The sequence below is a fragment of the Corapipo altera genome, unplaced genomic scaffold (genome assembly GCF_003945725.1).
Source record: "Corapipo altera isolate COAL_440 unplaced genomic scaffold, ASM394572v1 24, whole genome shotgun sequence".
NCBI classification, from domain to species: domain Eukaryota; kingdom Metazoa; phylum Chordata; class Aves; order Passeriformes; family Pipridae; genus Corapipo; species Corapipo altera.
The window spans coordinates 9,211,492-9,238,123 of NW_020884903.1; the positions used below are offsets into that span (position 1 = coordinate 9,211,492).

The 26,632-nt window shown below is 36.2% G+C and overlaps 1 protein-coding gene across 1 annotated transcript; it reads left to right on the plus strand.

The window, feature by feature from the left end:
- Positions 1-24,767, plus strand: LOC113950718. The gene is made up of 7 exons (XM_027650825.1): positions 1-127; positions 11,572-11,741; positions 15,075-15,164; positions 17,947-18,008; positions 22,280-22,371; positions 23,103-23,167; positions 24,585-24,767. The coding sequence occupies exons 1-7, from the start codon at positions 1-3 to the stop codon at positions 24,765-24,767; spliced, it is 789 nt and encodes a 262-aa protein (XP_027506626.1).
- The last annotated feature ends 1,865 nt before the right edge of the window (positions 24,768-26,632 follow it).

The following is a 26,632-nucleotide window of genomic DNA, read 5'->3' on the forward strand; positions in this document are numbered from 1 at the left end:
ATGGATGAAGTGCTTAAACGAGGATCTGCTGCTGGAAAATCTAAACCACAGTACCTAAGTCTAAGAGCAGTAAAATTACTGAGCATTAGCCATATTGCCAGACTCATAGTCAGTGCCCAAGATAATGGTGACAGGCATTCCGTATTACTATATCATCAATACGACCCCTCAAAATTATCTTTCCACCCACTGAACCAGTTAGTCCTGAGAAACAGCAAAGACAAGGAACTGTTCATAATCTTCTGTTATTTACCATATCCTCTTTTATTAAAGACTCAGTTTAAAGATGCACTTATCAATAAGTTGAAATCTATCCCGATAGCAGGAATTATTTAAATATCACTGAATTTCTCAGTACTGTATCTTTACCCCTAAGGAAAAATGTCTTTTAATTCTGCAGCCTCTGAGGTCTGACTGATTTTGGCTCTGGAGCCATGTTTTACTATTCTCATGGTACATCTGTTCTTTATTTCAGAGGTATAATTCCCGTTAATGTGGATGCATATTCTCTTACTATCTGTTTGAAAGGTCAGCTTGGGTTTCAAAAGCCAGTAAGATTTGTCAAGAGGCCTTAGTCAAAATTGTTCCCACAGACCACAATGCTCCACAGCACCCACAGTACCAAAAATCTCATTTGAATCAACCAAGTTATATCTATATGACCTCCAGCCACACTTTGGAACCTGAGCAGTGATAGGCTATTTATCTCCAATTAACCCTCAAGAGTGCCTCTATTTTGTGTCCTATTACATTAACATCCATACAATGTAGTTTCATCTAGGGAGTATTTTGAAATGCAAACATAAAATAACATTTAAACATTTCTTCCTATGATCCCTGAAGTATGGACTTTACACGAGGTATTAGAGAGGTACCTACAAAGATGATTCAAGTGGTATTCTGTTTCAAGTATGAGAAAGACCTAGCAAGACAATGAGAGAACATCTCAAATAATGCAAAGCATTACCTTTTTCATTTTGTTAAATTAACACGTAGAGTAATTTCTAATATCAAACTGCTTTGTACATACTACATAGGTTCCATTACTGTTGTTTACACTCAGACAATATTTTTAAAAAAAAACAAGTCCACATATTACAGGTCTACCTGGGAAGAAGCAAGAAATTAGAAACGTATCTCACCACAATTTAGGAACCAGATTTTTTAAAAGAGTTCATGACACCTTTACTCACCTTTCAATGTCAACAGTAGTAGACCTCAAGGCAGCCAATCTGGGTGTGTGTTTTTCAGAGTTATATGTTACACATTTATTTTTTTCTAGAATATAGATCATAAGAAGCTCTACTAATAAACAGCTCAGAGCTGAATTTGCCTCTAGTGAAACAGTGTTCTGAACAGGGTGGACGTACACTATGTTAGAAATTGGGTTTAATTTCTTTTCACTTAAGAAATGTGCTATATTTTAGAAGGCCGAAATTCATCTCTATGGTTTACATTTTTTTAATAACAGAAGATGACAGAGGAGAAAGAAAATCTGCTTGGGTGACCTCACACTCTGGGTGTCAGTGAAGTGAACTATTCCTAGTTAGCAACAAGTTTTCAAGCATCACCTGATGAACAAGATGACATGCTCCATTTTAAGTAGAACTGAGGCATTAATTGGAACAAAATATCACTCTGCTTGAAGAAAAATCATAGGTTATAGTTGCATTACTGTTTTGAATCACCAGTCAGACTCACCCTAATTAAAAGGGTGAGTTTTAGACCCTGATTGATTTCTGGGTGCTAAAAAGAAGGTATTAAAGCACAGTCCACCCACAGTGCACTTAAAGTGATTCAGAGCTGACAGGCAATAAAAGAAATATTGTTCCTCTTCTCATTTAGCAGAACAAAAATAGCTGTATGCAATTTTATTTCTGAATTTGATAAGTGAAAAATGACTCATTTTATTAGACAAAGACCATTTAAAATGTTAAAAAGCCTGATCCTATAATTTGCATATTTTGAAAATTAACGTGGTTCACCACAAAACAGTCAAATATAGTATTACAAGATACTTGAAAGCCCATCACATTACTTTTCAGTTTTGCATTCTGTTAATGGTCATAAAAAGTACACAGTAAAGATATTATGTAGCTGTTCATATATTGTTTCACATTTTGGACTGTCGTTTGACATTTAACACGATGGGAAGACCAAAATCAAAGGTCTTAATATGCTGCTTACACGCAGCAATAAAACAAAAAGAGAATGGACTAATGCAGCAAATCTGTTTTGAATTTTATGCCCCTTCCGTGCATTTACAAATGGCAAGGGGGTTGGAACTAGATGATCTTTAAGATCCCTTTGAACCCAAGTCATTCTATGATTCAATGAGTCTATGAATTTTACTCATTTGAAAAATAACAGTACAGTGAAATCGTCTGTAAGCCACCCAGCTTTTATAATTTTATATTTTACAGCAAAATAATTTTACATTTTATATAAAACTGGTAAATAATAAGCACTGCAACTGGAAGTATTAGGCTACAAATTATTTGAGAGTGTTATTTCTCTGAATTTTTCTAGGTCTGTGGTCCCTTCTTCACTGAAACTTTGCTTAAAGTATAGCAATCTCCACTTCCTATTAGGATGTGGGAGGGAGAGAGAGAATTGTAGTTAAAAAAATTACAACAGGTTTGCATTTATTTTAATTTTATATCTCTTCTTAAATAAAATCATCTGGCTGACAAAGTTAAAATCAGTGCAAAAGCATAAGGAGAGAAATAAGCACATCTAGAAATGAGAAACAGTGAATTTGAAAAAAAATAAACTTATAAGCATGGTCTTAAATGAAAGGGTTTCTTTTTTTTTGAAGTAAGTTCACTTCCCCTTTATCACATTTTGAATCATTATCATGTAATGAATGATTTTCATGAAAATATTAATATCTCACATTGCTTTTTACTGGCTAAGTGATGCAGCATTCTAAAATTTAATTATGGAAAAAGGAAATTACTGTTAAACTTTGTAATGTAAAATTCTTTAATTAAAAAATGAATTTGGCACAATCGTTAATATTTTATTGGGGGGGAGAGGGGGTGGTGTTTGGATTTTTTTTCATTTGGGGAAAGTTACATGTATTATACCACGTCAATGGCCCAAATGTTTGTAAAAGTATATGAAGGAAAGAGCAAAACTGCAACATCTTGAGAGCTAGTCTTTTCCTGATGAGATCTTGCTGATCAACTTGCCTTGAAACACCATACAAGGATTGCAGGTGGTCAGCAAATAAAGAGGGAGTCATGAAATGAAAGTTCCTTTTTACAGAAGTTAAAATATTTTAGTACTGGGGAAATGATCATTACCTTAAATTGAGAAGCAGTGGAGTAGTCTTTTACCTATCATGATAGTCCAGAGAACCCCCTTGTGATGCATTAGAGCAAACACTGCAGATTAAAACTTGAAGAAACCCTGTAAGTTGTTCTGGAAATGCACAGTCATTATTTATGCAGCCTTACTCTGGGTATTTGAACGTTTTCAAGGACAGCTCTAGGCACAGACTAAGTCACAAGTTGCCTAAGGCAGGACACTATAGAAGGCAGCAGAGTACCAGGGGTACTCTGTCTTGTCAGACTGTGCCAGTTCCCTAATGTGCCAGGCTTGCTATTACAGTTCTTAAACAAAGAGGCAGAAGGTCTATTTTAGGGGTGGAGGGGGGGGAATAATAAAAAAATTGTTTATTTCCACTTTTTTCTTGTTCTTCAAATGTACTTGACAGTACATTTACATCACAGGAAAAAGTTCAAAGAAAATCTATGTGCTGTTCACTGTTAAATATTAAAAAGTATAAATTACCAAATCAAATTTTGGATCTATAAACTAGAGTCCCAAACCATTATCAACCCTTCTCAGTAAGGAAGACATTAAAATACCTGACTAGATCATAAAAAACGTCATCTACATGTGTATGTAGATGATACAAGGGCATACTTACCTTTTTTCCTCTAGTATGGGCAAGATGCTTTTGAAACTCTAAGTTCTGTGAAAACTTCTTCATCAAAGGGCATCTTATTTTGGATTAAACCTACCTTTATTAAATCAAGTTCTGTTAAGGACAAATTGTTCACTATTGACCCAATTATCTAACCTGTGTGTGTACTTACCTACCCACATGTACTCTGGCAAACGCTATAATTACCCTAATGAATCACAAATAGAATTTTCGTTTTACCTTGCAAGTACCGGAAAGCAGTGACTAGAGCATGACTTGATTATATAAATGCTACCTTATTTCCAGGAATGATGACAGAGCTGGTAAAAAGTGTCGTTAAATATAGCTCTAAATGAGCCACTCTGTTCAGCAGATAGAGAAAAAAAAAACAACAAAAATCTGAAAAACACAGTGAAAGCAAATAACAAAAGACAAAAGACCTAAAAAAAGTCACCATAATCTGATGTAAAAGATGGAAGCCAAAAAAAGCACCAATAAACTGAAATTAAAAGCCTCCGTAGGAAGGATTTAAAATGGGAAGACAAAAACATATTACATATTAATGTAATACTCAAAAGGCAGGAAACACAATTGTGATTCTTCTCCTCCAGTTTTCTAATGTACTTAAAGCACCCATTTCCATGCAACCTCTACATATGAAACCACTGGAAAGCCCTCGTTATTTCTGCCAGTGTTCATTGTAATGTACACTCTGCAGATTACCTCCAGATCCCTTTTCTGAAGAACACTTATTTCAAATTTCTGTGACTGCAGGACACAAAATATTTTTTCTTACAGATATGTAGTGTCATGGCACTATGGCCAACTATGTTCTGCCTTTTGACAACTCTTCAACTTGTGAAAGCCAGAAAGTGAGAAGGTGAGAATATCTGCAAAGCTATTAAGAGAATTAGATGAGATTGCCCTTGAGTTCTACACAGTAGGATCCAGCAGATAACTCACCTTGGTTTCCTTTGGTTTCCTTTGATTTACTTTGGTTTTGGTTTTTTTTTAAATTGATCAGTGAACTTCTATCTGTGGCTGGATTATGGTTACACCTCCATAGGGTGGTGCCATGATTTTTTACGGCATCTTTATTTAGAAAAATGTTTAGGCAAATATTTCATGGGAATTTTCTTGGGAGGCAAACGTGCTTTCTGAAACAGCTATTGATGATCACAGTAACGTCTAACTTAGAGGTTTTAGGTTACCAATCAAAAGTTGTTTTTTTTTCTTAATATAAATTCACACCTTATAATTATAAACTCTAAAAATATCTAGAAAATAATAAATATTTGAAAATAGTTTAGGTTCCAATGCAGGGGATTGAATTTGAAGTTCTGTTTCTCTCTTTTTAAATGTTGATTCTCTCTTTTTAAATCTTGATTTATTTCAGGGGTTGGTTGTTTTGTTCATTTCTTTATACTCTTAGGGGAAGAAGGTACTATTTTTCCTGGGACAAATCCTAGTGTGATTTTGATAAGAACGCACAAGTACAAACACAAAACCAGTTTCTAAAATTTAAAGAGACTGGAGCAACTAACATGGCTTTGTCAAGAACAAAGCTTGTTAAACAGACCTAAGTCCCTTATGGCAGAGTAACAGCCTTACAAACAGAGGAGATGCTTGTAGGTGTTATACAGCTCAGCCTCTGGCACTTTTTCATGCGGTGTTTTCAAAGAAAGCTAGGGGAACTTGATGTTAGGTGGGGGCAAAAGAAAGAAAAAAAATACAGAATATCAGTGGTTCACAGCAAAACTGATGAAGCATTAGGTTACAGTGGTTTCTTCAGGATCCAGTACTATTCATTACAGACTGTGGTAAAGTAATAGCCATATGAGATTGAAAGAGGGTGAAATGGGCTGCAAATACACTGAGGAAAAGATTATAACTCCAAAGAAATTAGAAAAATGACCTGAAAAATAGGAAAACAAAAATCATTAGAGATACATGCTTAGGGGAATAATCCAGCTAGCACAAATAGAGAATTGCAAAACTGACCTTAAAATTTAGTCCCTAGTGAATCATGACCTGAAAATAGTCAACATGGTGCTGTAAAAAACTGCAAAACATAGTGCAGTATGGATAAACTGGAGTTTAACAGACAAATCTTCTCCAGTCCATACTATTAAGTCTTCAGGAAGGAGCACAATCAACTGCAAACAGTCTAGAGAATTATCAGACATCTCAAACCCTGTTCTCTGAGAAAAGTCATCTAGAAAGGTTCATGAAAATGTGTTAACCGTCCTAAAATGCATAAAAGGATGCTACAAAGAGGAAAGAAATTACTTAGAAGTAATGGGGTGAAATTGCAGCAAGAAATAACTAAATTACACATTTTGGGAAACTTAGAGACGAAAAAGGTGGACCATTAAAACATATCCCATGTGGATCAGCAGAGACCTTTAAGGATACAACAAGCAAGCACCTGCTTTCCTATGGAGCAGACATTGTCCATGTTTGACCAATAACACCAACTGACTGATTCAACTGAGTACAGAAAACATGAAGCAGATCAATTTCTAATCTTTTTCCTCAAGACAACATAATGTATTTAAAGCAGAAATGTCTCTGAGTCTGAATTCTCAAATTAAGACACCAAAGCTGAGTATTGCTAACAAAAACTTACTAAGCCATTCAAGGCACTTTGTTCACTCTAAGATGCACAAAGCTTTTCTACTTTTTAGTGTTTTTAAAGCCTGGGTTGTAACACATCTTGCTCTGCAGAGGTATGCTTTCCACAATGAAAACAGCATTTTGACCAGATAAAAATATCTACATCCCTCACTAACCTTTTGAAATACACATAAATGACAGCTACACTACTTAAATATACACATTTATTTTTAAAGCTGTTAACTGTCATTATGGAATGGCTTGATTGCTAGGAGCACAGTAGTCACATCTCTGCATTAGTAAGTGCAAACCACTTATTTCTGCAGAACGTTCCTTGGACACAGTATGAATAACACTGTCTCTAGCGAGTCCTTAGTCTATGTAGCTTAATAGTTGGCATGTGTAAAGGTAACAGTCTTCTCTAGAATACACTCTAAATAGAGTAAATTACATATTACCTACATGCATTTTGGCTGTGATTCATCACCAGAACAAGACATCCCCTCTAGTCAGTTCAGCCATTTTCTTTGTATTAGACACTAAGAGAGAAATTTAAAAAAAAAAAAAAACACACAGCATTTGAAAAAACCTTCTCCAGCTTCTTTCTATGCTGCATCTTTGGTTTAATCAAGTTGGAGGCAAATTTTTTTTTTCCTAAATGAATCGTTTTACACACATTTTTTAAATTGAACTTCAAACCTTACTACCTATGAATGTGACATAAGTAAAAGAGGAAAACTGGTATTAACAACTCTATATTATCACAGTACTTTATTCTATGTCAAGAAAATAATTTATTCCTTACTTGTAGTATAGACTTGTCAAAATCTTTACCCACTAACAATGATCTGCCTTAAAATAAATTACACGCTTTTATGTCTGGTCCAGATTCATACAAGAAAAGAAATAATAATATGTTTTCCAAAGTAGACTCTATTTGTATATTCTAAGATATTTCCACAAATATTTAAAATCTTATTTCTTTCATACTTTTCCTTAAAGCATCTGCTGAAAACTGATAAGATGTTCTACGTTGGGATCCTTCCCATCCTACTGTATAATTATGCATTCTTCAGTTGTAGTAAGGTCACATTTCTGTAAGGAAAATAGTTTTGATTGTATGCATTAGAAAAATCCAACACTAGCTAAATGCAAAGCAGATCAAAACCACAACAGCTCCTTGTACTTTATGAACAAGAGGAGAAAAAACCCAATGTTTATGGTTGCTTAAAAGTACCTATCCACAAACTGTAATAGAAAAGATCAGCTAAATGTTAAAAAAATTTAGTTTAATCATATTTCTACTCAACAATGAGAACAATACATATAAAAATAAAACCCTGAAACTCTGATGCCAATTGCATTTAAAATACAGTCAAATGTTCTAGCTTTCTTTCAAAATCTGGAGAGCTTTTTCTTACAGTCAAAACCAATTAAACTTTTTGTCATGGTCTGATGTTAATTAATGGTTTTGTATTGACCTCAGTGAGCACAGATGTTTTGCAAGGTGCATTCCGTTAAAAGCTATTGATAGTCTAAATACTTCATAGTAACTAGCTCTGTCTTTCTCCTCCCTGTATTTCTCGTACTCTGAACTAATTAAAGCTAGGAGTGTTTATTAGTAATTTAATTGAAAAGACAATAATCTTTACCCTTACTGAAATTGCTTTGACTTAGCACAACACTTCTGTTTTCCAGACTAATCTGTAAACTAAACAATAAAGAGCACTAGATCTGAAGAAGGTTAAAATGTGAATTCCAGAGCGAAGACAATCAGCGAAGATGTAATCATTCACAGGAATGCAGAATGGCTGCGGGAAGTCAAGATGACCTTATTAATTAGGCAGTGCTATTAATTTAACAGCTCAGAAAAAACAATGTTTTGCTGAAACAAGATATTACTTTGTTTCTAATGTGTAAGCAAACATAAGAAGAGGCAGTGAGCATCATGTCTTTCCTGCAACTCAGAAGTATGTTATGAAATATTCCTGTTTGTATGAGGTCTCATCAAGAGTCCCCACCTTAAATCTAGAGTGTTGGATATGGGCATTCACAGCTATCTATTTTGAGAAAAAAAGTCTATGTTTTATAAAGCCAAGAGGTTAATAATTTGTCTCATGTTCTGTGTCTGTGACAAATTAATAACCTATGGAGAGTTCAAGATGATGCATTTTCAGAGCAAACCAGAAAGTACATAAGACCCTCTGATTGTCAAAAGTCTCACAGCCCTGACACAAACTGAAGAATTGGGTCTTCCACTCCATTCTCTCATAATTTGTGATGCACAACAGCCCAAGAAAAAGTAGCTGGGCTCCACTTTACCAAGAATGGAAGAGGAATCGGAATCTCAGTATAGCTAATCATTGCTTTCTGCTAAGTAAAACCATCGAATCTGACATGCTTTTACAATCCTACAAATTTCCAGTCCCTAAAATCTCTATGGCTGTCCCACAGCAGTTGGAATTCACTGGTACCAAGTAATCACTGTTGTGGAGATACAGAAATCGTTCTGTGCTTGCTGTTGTGGAGAGAGATATCTGAAAAAGGATTTGTATAACCTTGTAGTGCTCCTACCAAAGCAACTAACAGCTGTAATCTCACACCTCTGTCAGTGACTATCTTCCCCATCTTTCTTCCACTCACAGGTCTTGAGACACAACTAATGGACTGAAAGTTAATCTCTTCCAACAACACCTTGCTTAAGATTTACTTGTACCAGCAGCACTGACTCAGTACTGGTCTTTACCCAGAAGCAGCTGAGGTACAAATATGTTTTGTTCTGTTGACTTTGCAGCTTTAAGCAGAAAGATGGGAACAGTCCATTGGTGAGGACAATGAAGTCTTAAACCACTGCAGCTGTTACCTAAGGGGTTGTTAGCAGAATCCTAACTGAACTTTCAGGCTATATCTAGACTACTAAATTAAAACTGTTGGGACCATGCCAATCCTTGAAGCCAGCTGAGAAGGATCAGCCTGCATTTGTGCTGGTTAAATCCTTTAGCCTCTGACCCAAACTGGTTACACGCTAACAGCTGTCAGGAGTGTGCCCTGACACATTTTTCACTCTGTTTATGCCAGGTACTGTTTCAGAGTAATGCACTCCAGTGCCCAGCAACCTTCTTGGGAATAAATTAAACATACAAGTGTAGATGCAGAATCCTTTTTGTTATTGTCAAAGACTAGCTTATACAAGGGTTGGTATTCAGACTGTGCTAGGTGGCGAGTGCCATTTTCTTTTCCTCACACCATTAAGGTGTCAAGGTATAAGAGATTTCCGGCAGTTCCTAAAGTAATAATGTATCACAACACCCTATCTTTTTGGATAGGATATTTGAATGCATCATAACATTGTATCTCTTTGGTCCTTTTCATTCTTGAAACTGTAAGATCAAACAACTAAAGCCATAAAATAATATCAAATTTTCATTCAGCATCCTAAAATGGTGAATTTTAATTTGTTTACTCTGAAGATAAACACTTCAAAATTTCAGACTTTCCTTATTTTTTTCCCCTAGCTCAAGTTTATTTATACTTTTAAGAATAGTTGGATAAGTTACATCTTATATTAAGTAAGACAGATAAACCAAAACCAGGTCAAAGGACTAATACTATTTTCCCCTCAGTGGAGCTAAAGCAAAACATAGCCACCTAGTGTAACAGAACTCTTCCTGGAATTTAATCAAAGAAGGGCTGAAAATACCACAAACAAAAACAAGAGATGCTGAAAATTTCCAGAGGGACATGGTCATGAGTTTTCTAAGTTGACTATAGTTACCTTTTTTCATTTTCCAAATCACATTTTGAACCCCAACAAGAATACTGGAGCTGGAGCTCACTGCCTTTACTTTTTCTACTCTTCAGCTTGTGAACAGCTTACTGAAAACTACCTGTATTTCTGCCAACATATTTTTTTTAAAGGATAGCAAACTTTGGCAGTCAGGCAGCTGAACCAGATGCTCCAATGCAATTTCTGGAAACTGAAAATAATAATACAGCAATTTAGAACCCTGATAAAGACTGATACTAAAAAATGCCTTATGTGATTTCTAGAGCACAAAAAGACTCCAGGTTTGGAGGAGTTCTGACACAGCAGCATGGAGGCACTGCAGCACATGCTCAGTGTGCTGGTTTTTTTCTAGTTCCCAAAGTCATGTCACAAACAGTGCTGAACTTCAAGTTGCTGAAGCTAGATAGCTGGCAGTCTCTAAGCTAACATAAAGCCTATCTGGGGTATCTATAGACTATACTGAAGCTTTTACACTTTTTTCCACAAAATAACCATCAGTATATTCTATCATACCTTTGCTTTTCTAGGGAAGACAGAAATTTTGCCTCATAGAGGGTGGGGCATTTATTTTATGATAGCTGTTCTGTTGCACAGTGAGTTGTACTCACTATGGTAACATACTCCTGTCTATGTTAAGCAGGATGTTTAACAAGGTATGTTTCTGCCTCTTATTTTTTTACACACGCTTTCTCTGCCTCTAGTACAGCAAAACATTCTACACTTGATAGAAGGCAACTGCTGTTCTGGAGGTTTTTTTCACATGGGGCTTTAGAGTTTTCATTCCTACCAGGGCAGAAGAACTCACTGGTATCCTTGCTTCTTTTTGCTACTGAACAGGTGTTAAGAAGTTTTGTGCTACTGACAGTATTCTCTTGCTCTCTAACAAAGCCTAACAGGTTACCTTTATTTTGGAGGAAAAACTCTGAAAATATGTGCAGGGATCTCTACCAAACAGAAGGCTCAGACATCCATATCGAAGTGTGACTATACAATTAATATTTCTAAATCATCTTGCCGCTGTAGGGAGAAAATTCATGTGGCCAAAGCTCAGCTGGAGTTGCAGCTGGCCAGAAATGTGGGGGACAATAAAAAGAGTTTATCAAATACATTAATAGCAATAGGCAGCATAGAAATATCATTGGCCCATTATAGGGTGAGGATGGTTGCCTCACAAACAGGGACACAGACAAGGCAGAGGTGTTTAACGCTTTCTTTTCCTTTGTCTTCAACACAGATGATGGATCGAGAAGGTCTCAGTGCCCTGAGCTGGAGGACCATGACTGCAAGAATGATCAATTCCCAGTTGACACAGAAATTGTGCAGGATCTGCTGCTCCAGCTGGATCGCTACAAATCTGTTGGCCTTGATGGGATTCATCCCAGAATCCTCAGAGAGCTGGCTGATGTAACTGCAAAACCTCTCTATGATTTTTGAGAGGTCTTGGGACTCTGTAGAGGTCCCAGCTGACTGGAAGCTAGTGAACGTTGTCCCAGTATTTAAGAAGGGTAAGAATGAGGACCCTGGAAACTACAGGTTTATCAGTCTTGCTTCAGTGCCTGGTAAAGTAATGGTGAAGATTATTCTAGGAGTTATTGAAAAATGCCAGATAGACAACACTGTCATTGGTCACAGCCAGCACAACTTCATGAGAGGAAAGTCCTGCTTGTCAAACCTGATTTCCTTTTATGACAAGGTAACCCAACTAGTTGATCAAGGGAAGCCAGCTGATGTAATCTTTTGGATTTCAGTAAAGCTTTCAATACTGTCTCTCACGGGATCCTTCTGGACAAAATGTTCAGCACACAGCTGGATAAACACATCCTGTGGTTGGTGAGCAGTTGGCTCATGGGTCGAGCACAGAGGGTAACAGTGAATGGGGAAACATCGGACTGGTGACCCGTCACTAGTGGGGTTCCACAGGGCTCCATCTTAGGCCCTGTGCTCTTCAACATCATCATAAATGACTTGGACACAGGACTGGAAGGAATACTCTGCAAGTTTGCAGATGACACAAACCTGGAGGAGCTGTTACCTCCCTTGAAGGCAGGGAGGCCCTGCAGAGAGACCTCAACAAATTAGAGGACTGGGCAATCACCAACCACATGAAGTTCAACATAGGGAAGTACTGGATTCTGCACCTGGGCCGAGGCAACCCTGGATGTTTGTACAGACTGAGGAATGAAATGCTGGAAAGCAGTGCCACGGAAAGGAACCTGGGGATCCTGGTTGATGGCAAGTTGAATATGAGTCAGCATGTGATCCTGTTTACCAATGGAATCCACACATAGCAGCATCTGCACAGCTGAGAGGATACTAAACCACAGCAAAGAAATAAACGTCCCAGTAAAGAAGAAGATTTTACAGATGAAAACCATCTCACCACAAGCCTATGCACTGACACCAAGCTCAGGGTTTTGTATTATGTCCTTCCATTTGTCTTAGAGACAACTTGTTAAAAATGCATACAAAACATTTCTCTTTTTGCTATAAGCTAAAAACCAGTGCTATTCCTTCTCTAGACTTCAAAATACTTTAGCACCCACTAAACATTAAACAAGCTCACATCAGTCAGTGTCTTTTAGTAATGCTAATGAGCTTTGTATCAAACAAATAAAGGTCATTATCACCTGTTATCATCTTCTATTTAGAGAGCTACATTCACACATTCATAATACAAGTAGAATTAGTTCTTAAGCTTACTTATGATAAACATCACCTTTAGGGAATAATAAGAAATATTATTAGCTTGGTGGTTTTTTTCATTTCTCATGCATTTTTGTTCCTTTTTTTTTTTTTTCCAAATTTTTATAGAGTAGTATGTTTGCCGTTGGCCCTGCTGGAAAAGGATGTTGATTTCATCATATGTTGTTTCTATCCAGTGTCCCAGCAACAGGTGGCAATTTCATCCATTGCTGCCTTTACCTGAATAATTAGCTTTTCAATAACTGAGCTTCTGTTGGAGTCAGAATAGAATTGGCAATTTAGCTACACATCATGAGTGTAAATGTTGCCTCTCTGGGGAATATTACATCTGTGTCCTAAGTGTAGCTAAACAGAAAAGTAACTATCCTGCAAAAAAATTTTTGCAAAAGTACTGGCACCAAAATCAGATCAAATGCTGCAGTAAACTCAGCTTAAACCTTTGTTTCAGCAGTGTGGGGGAGCTCTGTTTTGTGTTTTTGTTTATTATTTTACTAATAAAAACTTATCAACGGAGAAAAAATGCAGAATGATGAACAATGCTGTCAGATATTAGATATGAAATAAGAATTTTTTCCCTCTTCTGAGGTACAGTGGCCTTGAGCAACTCACACTGGGGCAGAGACACAAAGAGCAAGGGACTGCAGCCATGGACGATGCACATGTGGGGCAGAGGAAAACCTGTAAGAACAGCAGAGGAGCAAAAGAGATAAAGTGTTACACAGGGTCCCCAGACTCCTGCACCAAAGGTTTGGGAGGGACCAAGTGTAATACCCAGCAAAAGGGAAAGTGAGACCATGATGAAGGAGGAGAGGTGTTGGACTGAAATTGAGCTCAGGGAGGAGTTCTTTCCCAAGGTATTTGATTGTTTATTTTCTGTCTCTTGTAATCAGTGATGAAAAGTTTGTGTTAACTAGAAATAATTAGGAAAATAAAGTGAAATTCCCAGCTGAGTTACTTTTGCCTGCAATGATAGGCAATATAGATATCTTGCCTGTATCTACCTATCATCTAGATACCAACCCTGTACCTCTTTTACAGCTTAAGTTTTTATTCCATTTCATGCCCATTTCCCATGACTACCATTATCAAGTGAGAGGCACATGACTTTTTTTTACACTCCACTCAAATGAAAAAAAAACAGAATACCAAATTCAGGCTAGATGTAAAGAGCTAGCTGTAAGGAACAGGGGTTTTCCCATCCTGGTGTAGTCATGTTGCCAGAACAAGCTGCAGCTGATCTTCTGCCATACCATTTCCTTGCTATTGGAGATCTCTTAAATTATGGCTTCTGTCATCTGACTGGTTGATAGGAAAAAGAAAGTCACCTTAGAATATGAGTTAAGGCAAAGAGAAAGCCTAGATTTTCCTGTGAATGAAGCTATCAATCACCTGTACTCTTAGGCAGATGCTTCCATTGTTTCTGAGTAGAGGGAAGATTTTCTTCACTTACTGAACTATAGGGCAGTGGTGTCTGAGTTTGTTTAAGGTAAGATTGTTCTCATCGTCAGATCAAGCTCAGCTACATCAGCTGTATTCTCAGAACAGCCCAGTCATCACTATTTTGGTGAACTCGACCTCTTCATCTCATGCCCTTTTATATCAGTATTCAGCTATCAAAACAAAAAAAGTCATTGGCCATTTGGCCTAATATTCATCCATCTAGTTTGCATTTTTAGCAGTTTAACTCACTCCATTTGGTCATTTTGTCTATAAATTTTGTCCTGGGACACAAATGGAAAGGAAGTCCTTTCTGATAAATTCTCATTTGACTTATAGTGGCATCAATCTGGTATGTTAAGTAAAGTAGTGAAGTTATATAGCGAGTAATGGGTGAAAACTAATTCACATCACCTGAATCATAGCAAGTAACAAGGTTTTTCTAACGGTTCTTTTATCAACTGCCTTCTGTCCTGAGAGGCAATTTAACCTTTATCATTATGACACCACCTATTTATTGGTTCACTACCAATAAGAAGCAGTACTATTGGAAGATCCCTCAAGAGATCTCCTTAACAGCAACTGTGCTTGTTACAGTCTGGTCTTTCCGACACCCTGATTCCCTTGTTGCCTCTTCCTGGGGTTCTCTGCTGGATACTAAACAAGCACTTCCTTCAGGGTAAACATGTGAGCCAAACTCAGAGCATTATATGGGATGCAAAGGCTTGACCAATGTTTTTAACTCAGTGATGCCTCGTTTTAAGGACCCAGGCCTATTAGCATAAAGGCTTTTACAGATTAGTGGTTTTCCTACCTGAAAAACACAGCTAAGGTCAGATGCTGAAAATATTAATTCTGCATTGCAAGCAGAGATTTATTGTTCTGTGTAGAAAACTGTCCTTTTCAGTGAATAACTGCAGCAATAAGAAAATAAAACCATCTATCATGAACACATGAATTTTTTAGTAATCCCATGACCAATTTAAACAATGAATCCCTGAAAATGGAAATCTTGAGTTCTCTTTCTGTAGAACCCACTGGCTGTTAATCTTGTTGAAGTCAGTCAAATCACCTTTGCCTCAGTCTCTGTGCATTAACCTACATCAAGTACATAAATACATGGTGGCTGAGCCATTTTATTCATTTAGGTTTGTGAAGCTGATTTCCCAGACAGAGGTACTACAGAAAACATTAATATTAAAAGTTACGATTGCTCATAGTGAGATGGCATGGCCAAGACAACTGGAATGCAGAAAAACTGTAACCTACAAAACCTCATAAGTAGACACAACTGGATATCTGAGAAAAATGTGGTATCATCTGAGATTTCTTCCATATTCTTTTCCTTGTTTGGACCATAAATATTCCAAGTACAGTTTTTTTTTTTCCTCTATTTGAGTTTCCATTGTTTGACTGGTAAAAATGTTTGATTTTTTTATTTTTCCATTTAAGATAAGTTTTGTTTATGTTCAATTTTTTCTGAGAAAGACTCAGGACTACTGACTAGGTTGCATTTAAGTGACTGATCCACTCTTAATACAGTCTTCAAACAAGCATTACATAGATGCTTTCACCAAAACACAAATAAAATATATCAAGAGAAATCTGGGGTCATTTAGGTGAATTTCAAGTTTATATGTATGCTTCTTTTCTGGTTTCAACAAATGCTTCACTTACAAAGTAGGATGTGTGATGTAGACACCTTTGCAGTAACAAAAAGTATTATCTTGCTGTCAACACGAACCAAAAATTTATTTGGGACTGTGCTAAAATCCTGTTTCTGCTCTGTAAAAATGTAAACTGAACATTAAATAGAGCTATACCACTATACATTTATTGCATGGCTTCTTATAATTATTGCTGTTGTTACAATGTCAAGGTCAATTTCTTACAGGCCAGTAGCTGTCAAGCCTGCATTTACTTTGATTCTAATGCTGCCTTCTAATCAAGAAGCAAAATTGAGGTTTGCAGGACAAAGTTCAGAAATCAGGTAGCAAGTATTTATAATTAAATTGTAAGTAAAAATACAAGCTCCTCAATGATGGCCTTTATCCTAGAGGAGGACATATATTTGAACCTGTTATCATCCAGCTACTCACAGAGCATTTCAGGGATGAAGAGTCTTTTATTTTTCTAAAGCAAAACCACTGAATAATATCTTTATCTAAATGCTGGGACTAAGGGAATAGAAGGAACACAAATATCAAATACTCTGTTTCTTATTTTTCACCATCTTATTTCTTGTATATTTTTAAAGTGTTTGGCATTGCTTTTTTTGGATATTTGAATCTCTTTCTATCCACAACCATTACCCCCCCATGACACACACACCCCGTCAGAACAATCTTTACAAGCAGATATAGCTGATAAACCATTCTTCCTAATGTTGAAATAAATATTACTAAAACCTTAAGCACCAGTCTAGAGTAAAGAAACGTATGGCGTAACCAAGCACCTCAGGAATTTTCTGCGGAGTCCTTATAGGAAAGAACACAAACAATACTGATTTCTCTGTGGAAACCATTCATGAATTCATCCTTGCGTTAACTCTTCCAATATCCCAGCTCAATGTATAAAGCCCAAAATAGGTTTTGAGAATGCAAGCTAATAAATATCGGGAGACTATATCTTCTAGCACTGGAGAAGAGAAGAGAAGAGAAGAGAGAGGAAAAGCCCCTCCAAAAAAAACTTCCTAGACTCAGATCCCAAAAGCAGAATACACCCTGACCCCCATATCTGTGCCTACATTCCAGAGGGACATATTACAGGACATACATTACGGAATGATGTATCCCAGCCTCCCGTGCAGTCTTAGTCTCTGGCTAGATACTTCAACAAACGTAAAGACAACAATGCCATATGACTTAGGTTTTTCTCCAACAAAAAGAAATCAAGCAGAGAATAAGCTATACTGCTTTTCCCGCAAATCCTCCAGTGCAGATGCTGGGATGCATACAGACCTGGCCAGGGTTAACTGTCAAGAAGCAGTGTCAACACACCCTCCTGTAATGACAGAGCATCAAGGTCATGAAAGTGATTTGATTTGATTTCTTTCTTACTATTCAATACTGTTATTATTCCAGTACTTTCCCAACCTTTACTCTTAGTCAGACACCTATTCTTTGTTTTATATTTTTTGACTCTCACAGACCTGATGAAATAGTATTCTTTCCAGAGAGGAGATCTCAGAGCATCTTTGTGACAGCTCTTATACACGGAGTCTGGACATTCAAGGACAGACTCTCACAATCTTTTGGTCCAAAGCATCTCATGAGAACTACAAATCTTGAAAGTATTAATGACATAAGTCTCTGAAGAAAATACAACCAGGTTCACTTGGAATTATTTTTCATACCCACCAGTGAAGAAAATAGGCAACTGACTGCAGAGGTTATGTGTTTTCCATGTGCTTTTCTTTTTTTTTCTGTCACAGAACTACTTATATTCCACACGTTTCTTGTGTTCACAGCAATTCACCTCCAAGCAAGGCACAGAAAGACCCAGGAGAACAGTTTACAGATCGAATGCAAGGTCAGCAACAAATAACATGATCTCAAAGCAGTGCTTTTAGGGAACAATATTTATCCCGTTTATCTTTTGTTTATTACCATCATTTAAGTCATTCTATTTTGTGAGCTGGTCTCCAAAGGAACCATTTTCCTTCACACAGGGATTGCATATTCATCTTCTGCCTCTCTCTGTACCAGTGCATTCTCTTTTATATGTTAAGTGCCATCAACTGTTATCATCAACAGTTTCAAATAACTCACCTATGAAAACTACAGTTTTATTGTATATAGGCTCTAAATTGATTAGCTTATCATGAATGTCATTAGAAAATAATGTTTCTAAAATGAGAGGTAAAAACAATATAAAGCCCAGTTATCACTTAACCTTTTTGATAAAATATTGATTTAAAATTATAATAAAATTGGATTTTACTGTCTTATTTATAACATTTGAGTCGCATTCTAAGATTCCTCCACTGTTATGAATTCACATAATGGTACATATAGACATTTAAAGATCTGTCCCATATAAAAACTTTGAACACTAGAATATGCATATTTAGTCACACAAACAAGTCATGCCAATATACACACTGCTAATTAATGGCTCAATTTGGTGAAAAATGAGCTGGCATCAGTACAGTAGATCCTCAAGCAACAGAGGAGCTTACTCAAAGTGATGTAACTTCCATGTTGTTAGTAAGAAAAAAATATCATATGTGCTACAGAGGAGAGGGACCATTGGGTTACTTTTTTCCCTTATATCAAATAATTAAAAATTCCTACAACTGTCTAACTGTCTTGAAAATAACCCAGCATCAAAAAAAAAAAAAAAATCACTCTTTCCTTATTAGATTACACTCTGGGGTTTTTTCCTAAAATTTTTCCTAAAAAGGAATAATAATTCCATACGTTTTGTCCCAGGAATCAAAAGGAAGTAAAAATCATAGAATCTTTAAGGTTGGAAAAGACCTCTAAGATCATCGAGTCCAAGTGGTGTTGGAAAATGTTGACATAAGGATCAGAACAACAGGTATACCGTGTATCATGTCCCTTTTGTGGTAACACAAACCTAGTCTCATCTTCAGAAATTATTTACACTAAATTGTCATGTTCATTTTTTTCTGTTTATTTTCATAATAACATTTACAAACTAATTTACAGGTAATACATGCAAAGTAGCCATTTTCACAGCATTATTCTGGAAGCATGTGAAAAACAAAGTGAGTGTTTGGAGATTAATTACATATTTAAAATCAGTACAATTCATTAATTTTTTTCCACTGGCTTGAAATTCCTTTCACCTATGACAAGTGTGTGCTGAACCTCAGGCTTTCCTCAGATTTTGCATTTCAACTCCTGATTTAGCTAAAAGATTCTTAAGACTTCATTTAGTAACACAGCTTTCAGTTGTCTTCATAACTGGTATGATTTTAAAAGACCTCTTACTCCTAGTTTTGACAAAGTCATTCAGCACTTTAACGCCAAAGTTTATTTGGAGCATCTGGTGTTAAATATCCCCCATAACGGGGAGAACTTTTGCAATTTGGCATTTATGACAGGTATATGTCTTCCAAGCACTATTAAATACCAGATTTTTCTTCTTAAGGATATTTAGCGCTGACAACACAGATAATGAATGGTCAGTTTCTAAATTTAACACACAATTCAGTCACTGGTCCAGTGTTTGTTTTAACAAATGCAACGAAAGTATTCCTTTTCTTTCAAACCTATGAAGACACAAAGAAAAAGGAAGTATAATAAATTAAGCCACCAAAATCTTTGTTGTTTCTACAAGGCTAGATTTGCAAGTAGAAGTAGTATTATGTGTGTGTTTGGTTTTCATTTGGTTAATTTTTGTTTGTTTGTTTAAGTTATTTAAGCATATTTGGGAGGGGAAGACAAGCTGTTGGACACATGAGCTGTCTGAGTCTGAAACAGAAGCAGCAAAGTCCAAAACCAAATACAATTTAAGCTTAATTCCTTAGATTCTCCTAAGTCACAGTCAAACCACCTTAGAGAAAAGCAAGTTGGACACAGTGTATACAGCGAGCTCATGCTGTGGTCAGTTAATTCCTAAACTTCATGGTAAATACAAAACACAATAGGTGAAGAGAAGTATACTGTGATACAAAATTTAGGGTCCAGCATAATCGTTAATTTCATGTTCCTTGCTTGGTTTTGGGTGGTATTCAGCCTTTGAGGATCAAGAGGAAGATACCACAGATCTGTTCTCCCTTTGGTAACTGTTCTTTTTTGACTGTGTGCGATGGTTTACTTTGGTGAAAAATTGTGCAGATCCATCTACGTTTTTTAAATGATAAAAAAGACCAGAAAACTTTAGGTTCAGTGACCGATTCAGAGTTCTCAAGAAGACAGTGTTGGTCTAATGGCTGTATTATTCCTTACTTCTCTATAAATATAAAATATATAAATATAAAATATATTTTCAAAAATCCTCATTTTCTGCTGGATTCACATGAAAATAACTTTATCATTTATGAGAAAAAAAAAAAGAATATTAAAAAAAAATTATGGAGCATTTCTAAACATCCTTTCAAGAACAAAGACCTTGCCCAGATAATCAAAACCAGTCAAACAACTGCTACTGAAGAGATAAGAGCTAAATTTTCTCACTATGTTTTAGGTCCACAGCTAGAAAGTTTTGTTGTATATGGCATATGTTCTTTGCTTCCTATTCACACTAAAATTAGCCAGAACAATTTGCAAATCAGAAGGAAATGACAGCATGTCTTGCAACAGGACAAACAGACATTCTTTCCCCTGTCCCAGAAACAAATGAGAGGAAAGGGAAATTTGGACTCCATAGACAGCTTCGCAAAAGAAAAAAGCAGAGGGAAATTATTATAGATTATCCTTGATTATAGAAAGGAAAGAGAGAAAAGATAGAAAGAAATAGATAAAAAAGAGGGGGAAAGAGAGAAAGCTTTCCAGACTCAGTGTTCCACTCACCTTTCTATCAAAGGGATTTGTACCTCAGATTAAAACCTTGCTAACTAGCATCATATCAAACATCCCAGCAGTTCAACTTCGTAAAAAATTTATGGGGTGAGATCCATCTCTATAATGAACAAATCTTGTCCAAGCTGTGTGTTTAGCTCATGTACTGCATAATATTTTTATTTTCCATACAACAGCAATTTCTTTGCTCTATCCCTTCTTGCGCTGACCAGTAAATTTCACAGCAAGGAAAAATATGTTTGCGATACAGATTGGAATTACAACATTATAGTCCTCTAACACGCTAGGAGATGGGAAATTTTAGGCCATCTCCTTTAGGCCAAAGAAGTCAAAGAAAATGAGCAGAAAAGAAATAGTAATTCTAAAGGAAAATACCATTGGTCAGCATATGACTTCATTTATTTTCTGGTTTTGAACTTTTTTGCTCCTTAGCAAACAGAAACATGGGAGGTTGTTTTCTAAAGGAGAAAATACATTTGTAGGGAAATTAGGGCTGCAGCCTTTTAGCAGATGTCACGTTAGTTTGATATACCCTGGTCCTAAAGACAACAAAATAAATTATTGTATATAAACAGTCCTCACACTGCTAAGAGTCTGCAGAAAAATGTACATACAAAAAAATGATTCAGCACATTCATTGCCAGGTTTTAAAATTGCTTTACATATTTTACGAAATTTACCTACAGTAAAAGGGTAAAGCTTTGATGTCAAAACTCTTGTTTCAGTATTTTCTCTTTCATTGACTAAGCAGAAAACCCCAAAAGAGAGCAGCTTTAATTAGCTTTATTGTATTCTGATTTAGTAATTAGACAAATGGATGCCAAAGAATGTATCTATTTTGTTTAGAATAAAATTAATTCCTGAGAGAACTTGGGATTGCAGTATTTCCTGTAATGCACACAGTGAAGTCTGTGTGGAAGGAGGCCTTATATCAAAATAATTTAATAAAGATTACCATAACAGAGATGTTTAGGGGGTTAGATCTTTCTCACATCTCACTTTTTTTTCCTTCACATTTGAGCAAGTGAAGTAATGCAGATCTCCTATCAAACAGTGCCAAACAAGTTTGGTTCTCCTGCAAACCACTACTTGCATAAGCCTATTTGTGCGCGTGAGCTTCTCTCCCCAAGTAGCTCTTCCACTCCATGCTGTGTTGCCTTCTTAATGGGAAACCTGAATAATGCCCAGCAAACCTAGGGCAGGAAAATGCAGTTTTACATCCAGTTTAAAGCTCTAAGTAGCATAGAGCTCTGATTCTGGTTCAAAGTTATCTCAAAGTAGTAAACAACTCCATGTTTACTCCTATTTTAGGAATGGGAGCAATGGCTATTCTGATCTCGGTACAAAGAAAAAACATGGACAACTTTGGGAAGTTTCTCAGTATAAACTGAACACAGCTGCAGGTGTGTGTTCCTTTTTTTCATCCATTTTCACGATATGTTCCCTACTGAGATGCACCAGGACCTAGCAAACAGTTTGAAGCACATCTCCTCATAACTAACTCAGGCAGGAACTGTTTGCCACATTAACACATCTGTAGCTTCTGAGTTAAGCAGCTGAGGAAGGCACAAAAGCAGGGAGTGTAGCATGCCTGGGGACTGTAGCCTGGGCTTAGCATTACTGAAACAATTAAACTCACTTTAATTGCATTGGAATTATTAGCATCACTCCTAGATAACAACCTTAGGTATTTCCTTTCCTGAGCTTTTCAAGGCACCACACAGCCTCTGCTGCTATATCAGTTGCGAGTGAGTTACAATTTAAAGTGAATGACCTTTTCAAGGTCACAGATGAGCTATATAGTGGGTTTTGTAGATTTTTCACATTGCCTTTTATGTTTATTCTGTACACTGTCAGTGATTAATAGGACTTATCATATAAGTCTTGATCCAGAAGAGCACTTGACTACATGCACTGGAGTTGATCATTTAATCTAGCAAGATCAGGTACTGGTTTGAAGTTGAAAGACATGTTCCATTGCTTTGTTATTTATAAGTGAGAATGTTTACCATTATGCAAGGAGAAAGATAACCTGGTAAAACATATCCTCGCTTTTGGTAAAAATGTAATATTCTCAGATTTAGTCCTTGGAGTATGCTTGAATTTACTTCCAATTTTCATATTTTCCCTGAAGATGTTCTTGAGGACACGTCTTATTCTCAATGGCACTGGGGAGAATCAAGTCAAAGATTTCTTCAGGTAGCTATTTCTAGTAATTTCTTTATATTTAAGTATACAGAACCCATCAGATTCATTTAAGTCAAGTGTCCTCTCTATTATCCTAAAATCCACTAACCTCATTCTTCTGACTCTCAATTTCAAAAGCAATTTTGTTCCTCATCTCATTATGCTAATAAAAAGGAAATCTTGTTTAACCCAGAAGAATTTATACTTATCAATCACATCAACTTGAAGTAAATTAATATTGCAATGAAAATGCTTGAAAAGCTCTACCACATCAGAGGCTTACCAAAAGAAACACTTAGGCAGAAAACTAGATTTTGACAAGGGAAGTAAAATACAGGTATTTTAAAAATTGTCTAATCATTAAACTGTATTTCTCTGCTTGTTACATTACTAAACCCAAACTCTTCTTGAGAAAAAGCTGCTCATATGGAAAGGTTTTATGCAAAAGGCATTATTTAAATAGCCAATTAATTCTTTTCAGTAAAGATCAGTATTGACTAGTAAGGCCTATTTATGAAATTCTAGAGATCAGACAGATACACTGTACCTGCAGTTCAAAAAAACTCTCTTTAAAAAACAAAAAAGTCCCAGAATTTATATTAGAGATTAGAACAGAACATTGGAAAATGATATAAAGAAACAGGAAAGTGATAATGACTTTCCGATTAAGTGCTTGACAGCCTGTCCAATTCTGACAACACCACTCGGTTTCATAGATCACCAGTAGCCAGATTGGTAACTTGAATCTCCACCAAAATAGATAATTTTGAAATATCTGCAAACAACCTGACACATCTGGGAATGGTTTTGCCCATGTCCCAGTTTCTTTATTCCATCCATGCATTACAAATCCTGGATAAAAAAGGAAATATTATTTTCATCATCTTATTACAGTGAAAAAATTGCAGTTCTAAATTGGACCATGTCAACTCAACAAACTAAAAAGTGTCTGTAACATTTATGTCCTTTCTAGGAATAGCCAAGATCCCTTGTCACTTGCTTAACACAGTAATAAATAGCAGTAATAAGTGGAGGTGTGAGCTGCATTCTGTATGACTGTACCAGTGTGTCATAGCCCAATAACTCTGTTCTGTAAACAGTCACCTTCTGCAGTGAACAGATCACTCCATTCTCTGCGCTGTTCCTTCTGTGGCCACTGTAGTGACCACGGAGACAACACCAGAAACAGACTGAATGAGACCAACATGTGATTTCACATAGGCCAATGGAAACTTTCACTAAAGAATGCTCTGTCCATCACATTTCCTTCCCTATCGCACTAATAGGATACTTTCATGGAAGGTATTTGACAACAGTTTCTATTTTAAGCTGGTACAAATAGATTCAAATTGAGAGGAACTTGATAAGGTGTAAAGCTGGAAGAAACTAAAATGGTTTGAAAAGTAAAGTTGCTTATACACTTTTGCAGATGCTTTTATGTGTCACCAGCTTCAGAGAAAACGTGAGAAGGCAGAAAACAGAGCAGCAGCTAGATGCAGAGCTCCAAGAGTTTCATCCAGCCAATACTAGTTCTGGAAAGAACATGCCTCTGCACGAGCAGAAGCCTCTGCCTCAGCAAGTGTCCCTCTCCCTCACACTGCCCACAATATGAGGAGGGAGACCGAGTACAGAAGCCAAGATTTCACAGAAATAAAACATATCCAGTTTAACTTCTTACACCTATCTGCACGCTCTAGAAAATTCAACCAAATTGTAAAGGTTGCCATCTGACAGGGATGTCTTTTTTTAAACAATGTAAAAAAAAAAAAAAAAAAAAGGTTGCTCAGGATGTTTTAAGATTATGATTGTTTTCTCCATTCCCCCGCCTGCCAAACTTCACCATTTGGGAGACAGTATACACTCATAGACATTGCAAGGAATATTATATTTGCTTTTGTTTTTTCCATCTAAAGTATATAAAAACTCCATATGAGAAACATTATCACTTTGTCTCTCTATCATGGAGTTTTTAAAGTGACTACAGAGTAAAATCTATGGAGAAATGTAGAAAATTATATACTTTGAAGTAAAAATGGAAAATACTCAACTGTATACTTTTATATATATTATACTTTAAAAGGGTCATTCTAATTATCTCTTTGGTTTTGAATTATGCAAGCACTAGCTGGAAAAGAACACTTATCTAGCTATCAGCTACAAAACAGAAAAACAAATTGCAAGAATTACTGAGCTTCTGGAGTTCGGAATGACTGAGATCTAGTTAAAGAAACATGCTACTTTGATTAAATAGCAGCCTCTGCTCCATGTACTCAAATAGGAATATACCTTAAAATATAACTTGGGGCAACATACTGAAAAATTAAATACAGTGTTCCTGGATTCTATCTGACAAGGCTGCTATAACCCATGTTATGATTCATGGAATTTTCATGTTTTCTTATGTCATCTACAGAAAAAAATTATGACACTTGATATGTCATAAACACAGAGACATATGGAAAAATTATAGCAGATCCATTGTAATACCTTCAGTGCATAGTTACCTTCTCTAAGTGTTTGCAACAAATTCGAGTTATCACAGTAATCTTATCAGTTTTTCAGCACTTCACATCATACAGTGATGGGGGTTTTTGATCTGATCAGAGAAACCTTAAAGCCAAATTAAGTCACTTTATGATCAAGCCACAGCCTCACCATCACCATTTTAACTCCTTGAATCCAGGCCAGACTGCTTGGCTGGAAGGAGCATTAATCAACAATTTTGAAAATGTAAAGAATATAAGGTTTTGATATGCCTAACTTAAAAAACCTGCTCTCCTACCAGATCCACAAAGTTCCTATTAGTATCTTTATATGCATGCAGAGTAATTATGTTAATTCTACTAATTAGTCAGCATAAGTAAAATTGCTTCTCAGCCCTTTCCCCATTATAAGCTGTTAGAAACTCCAGAAAAAGGCTCAGCAACTCTTGGTAAAATTTGTAGCTATTTGGGTTTGATCCAACCATTCTACACAATTGCATTGAAGCACAGCAAACAAGGTTAGGCATTAATGCATAACTGAAGTAGGCTTAATGCTTTCAACATGGATCGGATTCAGACTGGCTCCCTTCCAGAATTATGCTTTTAAAAGCTTATTTAGGAACAAATTACATAGAAGATAAACACACAATTAACCAATCTCCCAAGAAGCTAACAATCAAAATACTCTGTGCTGAAGTATTAAACATATTAGGCTGTTGCCTTCATCTGTCACTTGGTTCCTCAGTATCTATCCTATCTTACTTCCTGCCAAAGTCATGGTTAATTGATGTAAGTACATGTAACTATTTCTTAATTTTAAATTCCATATTTTGAGTACATAGCAATATGGAATGTAAGATGGAAAACAGATCAAGGAATGAAAACTTACAGTTTCCATACATACCTTGTCATTTTCACAGGGCTCAGAAGGTAGGTCCATAAGTACACTGTTCGCAAGTGTGAATGCATATCCAAACTGTGTGATATGAGTGAC